General features: G+C 48.8%; 1 protein-coding gene across 1 annotated transcript; it reads left to right on the top strand.

The window, feature by feature from the left end:
- Nucleotides 1-2,473: 2,473 nt before the first annotated feature.
- Nucleotides 2,474-3,547, top strand: LOC123807048 (melanoma-associated antigen 10-like). The gene has a single exon (XM_045820503.1). The coding sequence runs from the start codon at nt 2,474-2,476 to the stop codon at nt 3,545-3,547; it is 1,074 nt and encodes a 357-aa protein (XP_045676459.1).
- The last annotated feature ends 274 nt before the right edge of the window (nt 3,548-3,821 follow it).

Here is a 3,821-nt window from a genome sequence, read left to right as displayed (position 1 = left end):
AACATAATCAGTCCAGCAAGACTCATGAGAGAATGACCAAACATGGCATTTTCTTACTTCTGTATCTGGGTCTGAGAGAATCTCAGGATTTGGCATAAGGATTTGTGCCCATATCAGCAGAGCACAAGCCCAGGAACTGATCAAGTCAATGTGACAAGCCTCACAAGAGGATGACCACAGGGGGCGTTTTTTACTTCCACCTTTGGGTCTCAGAGACTCTGGGGGGTTGGTATAAGGAGTAGGACCCCATATTGTCAGAGGGCAGGGCCAGAACCTGCCAGAGTTAAAATGAGGACCCTGAGGGAAGACTGAGGGACCCTGAAAGCTAGAACAGAGTCAGTCCCAGGAGTCCCATTTGGGGGCCGAATTACCACACAAGGCAGCATCTCCTGACTTCTGTATCCTGGTCTTACAGGTGCTGAGGGCTTCCTGTGATTCATGGGACCTTAGTTCTACATAGGGACCTCATCTTGGCAGAGGGTAGGGTAAAAACCTGCCAGAAATAAGGTGAGGCTCCTGGATCCCACAACAGAGGGAAACCCACAGAAGCCACCCCTGCTGTCAGCCATGGGAAACTCTATGACAGATGACCACATGCAGTGTGCCCTGACTTCTACAGTGGGTCTTAGTCTGGGAACACAGATAAAGAGTAGGGCTTCTGGATTGCAGAGGAGAGGGCAGAGGAGCTTCCCAGAGTCAAGGTGTTAACACTGAGGGAGACAAAGAAACCTGAATCAGACAACAGAGTCAATGCATCAGGCCTCACAGGAGGATGACCACAGGGGGTGTTCCTTATTTCTGTATCTGGGTCTCAGAGACCCTGGGGGTTTGTACAATATAAGGATTCTCAGACTATCAGAGGATGGTCCCAGCACCTTCCACAGTCAAGGTATGGCCCTAAGGTAGGACTGTGGGGACCCTGGTCCCCACAACAGTGAGGAGCCCACAGAAACTTGCACTTACTTTCAGCCCTGGGATTTCTGGAGTAGCTTTCCTGAGGTTACCACTCTATTTGCTCTTGGGAATTTGACAGGTGGGTCTTACACTTAAGGGTGTGGGATATGACCAGCAGAACAAAGGCACTCAGAGACTATATTGAGTCAAACCATTGACCATGAGGGAAGAATGAGAGTAAATTCTACCCTAGAACAAATTTGGGCCTCACAGAAATCTGCCCCACTTCTACTTTCAGCTCTGAGAGACCCAAGACAGAGCTCTCATACTAAGAGCACCCTTATTTTGGCTGGGGTGGTGGGCCTCTGGTAGGTGAGAGATTTGGACTGAGGGGACCACATTTAAGTCAGTAAAGGGACAAATCCCAGGCTCTGATTCCTTTTAAGTTGTGGACTCTGAGAGAAGACAAAAGAAACCCTGATGCCTAGAACATATGGAGCCCAGATTTTCCCCTGCTTCTGAATCTTGCTCCCTTGCAGGACTCAGAGTGAAGACTGAGGGAACACCTCATATGAGAACAGATGGAATCCCAGCCCCACTTCTGTCAGCTATGAGAGGAAGCAGAACATGGTGGCTATTTGTGTTGTCCATCACTTCCTCCTTCAATGTCTCATGAATATGAGATTTTAATACAAAGGAAAGTGGCCTAAAGTCAAGAGAGGGAGTTATCCTAAACCCTGTCAGTACTGAGTTAGTACTGAGTTCAAAGTTAGTACTGAGGGGATTTCTCATCCAGGACTGATGGATCACACAGAGTTTGGCTGTGTCTTGCTATGTTCCTCATGAGAGGTTCTGGGCAGGTGTGGCCAGGTGTTGGGGCCCCCTCACTTTCTTCTGTTCAGTATCAGGGGTATGTAGCCTTGTTCTGAGAGTTTCGCCTCAGAGCAGCAAAAAGGAGGTCACAGATCTTTCCAGGGAAAATGTGAGGACCCTGAGTGATCCCAGAGGAGACCATCTATCCCAGAGCAATGGAGACATCACAGAGTCTTGGCCTCTCTCTTGTCGGCACTGGAGGCTCATGACTGTGCATGTCCTTTGGACTCTGAGGTGCTCCCTCACTTCCTGTTACAGGGGCTCTAGGAACCAGGAGGCAAAAGATTTCGTCTGTGGTGCATGAACACAGGTCACAGAGTTGAGAAGATCTAGGCAGTGACAGCAGTCGAGGTGAGGTGCCTGCCCTGAATGTGTCCCTAGAGTATCCTTCATGCCAGAATAGGGGAGACCGCACAGCACCTGACCCCATCCCACTGTAGGCCACAGAATCTCAGTCTGTGACAACTGCACCTTGACCATTTGACTTCCTCCTTCAGGATCTTAGGGGACAGGCCACTCAGGAGGAGAGACCTCAGTGAGGCCCAAAACACCCCTAAAGAGGATACCTCCAGGTCACCTTTGTCAGAGCTGCCAAGGATGTGTATCTCACCTGAGGCCACTTACACTTCCCTTCTCCCCCAGGCCTGTAGATTCCCATCACACACCCTCTGCCCATACTGCTTTGGCTGCCTGACACAGAGTCATCATGCCTCGAGCTCCAAAACGACGACGCTACATGCTTGAGGAAGACCTTCCATCCCAAAGGGAGGCACAGGGCCGTGTGGATGCACAGATTCCTGAGGCTGAGGAAGAAGATTCTTCCTCATCTTCAACCTGTTCCTCCTCTTTCCCCTCCTCTTCCTCCTCCTCTTCCTCTCTCTATCCTTTGGTTTCAAGTACCCCTAGTACCCCAGAGGAGGTTTGTGGTGCTGCTGGGACAGCAAGTCCTCCCCAGAGCCCTCCAAGTGCCTGCCCCTCCACCACTTCCATTGCCACTGCCACTCCATTGAGCCAATCCAGCAACCCAAAAGAGGAGGGTCCAAGTACCTCTGAGGCCCTGCCACACACAAAGGTTTTGCCAAGATTTGTGATTGATGATAAGGTAGCTGATCTGGTTAGGTTCCTGCTCCTAAAGTATCGCAGAAAGGAGCTGACCACAAAGGAAGAAATGCTAAGTAGCATCATCAAAGAGTACCAAAACCACTTTGCTGTAATCTTTAGTGAAGCCTTAGAGTGCATGCAACTGGTTTATGGCATTGATGTGAAGGAAGTGGACCCGACCAACCACTCCTATGTCCTAGTCACTAAACTGGGCCTCACCTATGATGGGATGATGAGCAATGAGCATAGTATGCCCAAGACTGGCCTTCTGATATTTATCCTAAGTATAATCTTTGTGGAGGGTAATTGTGTACCTGAAGAGAAGATATGGGAAGCACTAAATGTAATGGGGTTGCATGCCGGGAGGGAACATTGCATCTATGGGGAGCCCAGGGAGCTCATCACCAAAGAGTGGGTGCAGGAACAGTATCTGGAGTACCGGCAAGTGCTTAACAGCGATCCTGCATGCTATGAGTTCCTGTGGGGTCCCAGGGCCCACGCTGAAACCAGCAAGATGAAAGTCCTGGAGTTTTTGGCCCAGGTCAATGAGACTGACCCCAGATCCTTCCCACACTGGTATGAAGAGGCTTTGAGAGATGAGGAACAGAGAAACCAGGCCACAATTGACACCACAGATAATACTACTGCCATGGCCAGTGCAAGCTCTTGTGCCATGTAGTGGAGGGCCAGACTGGGCCTAAGGGAGTCATAGTGAATAATATCTTTGTGTTTCTGTTCTATTGGGGGGACTTAGAAATATATCTTCTATTTTGGTACTTTAAAATGTTACTTTAAGTAGAATGTTTATTAGCTTCATAATTGAAGTTTACAAATGACACAGGTTAAGTAAAAAATGTCATAGGTTACAAATGACATATCCAGGCTAAGAGTTTTGCTATTTTGTAAAACAAATTGAGAAAACTTACATTTTGTTTGTAGCCTGTAATGAGGTA

The sequence above is a fragment of the Phyllostomus hastatus genome, unplaced genomic scaffold (assembly GCF_019186645.2).
Source record: "Phyllostomus hastatus isolate PE091 unplaced genomic scaffold, TTU_PhHast_1.1 phas_scaffold_397, whole genome shotgun sequence".
Lineage (NCBI taxonomy): Eukaryota > Metazoa > Chordata > Mammalia > Chiroptera > Phyllostomidae > Phyllostomus > Phyllostomus hastatus.
This window is presented reverse-complemented; position numbering and strand designations above follow the sequence as displayed.

Coding starts and splice junctions, on each gene's coding strand:
- LOC123807048 (XM_045820503.1), top strand. CDS start 2,474: ATGCCTCGAGCTCCAAAACGACGACGCTACATGCTTGAGGAAGACCTT.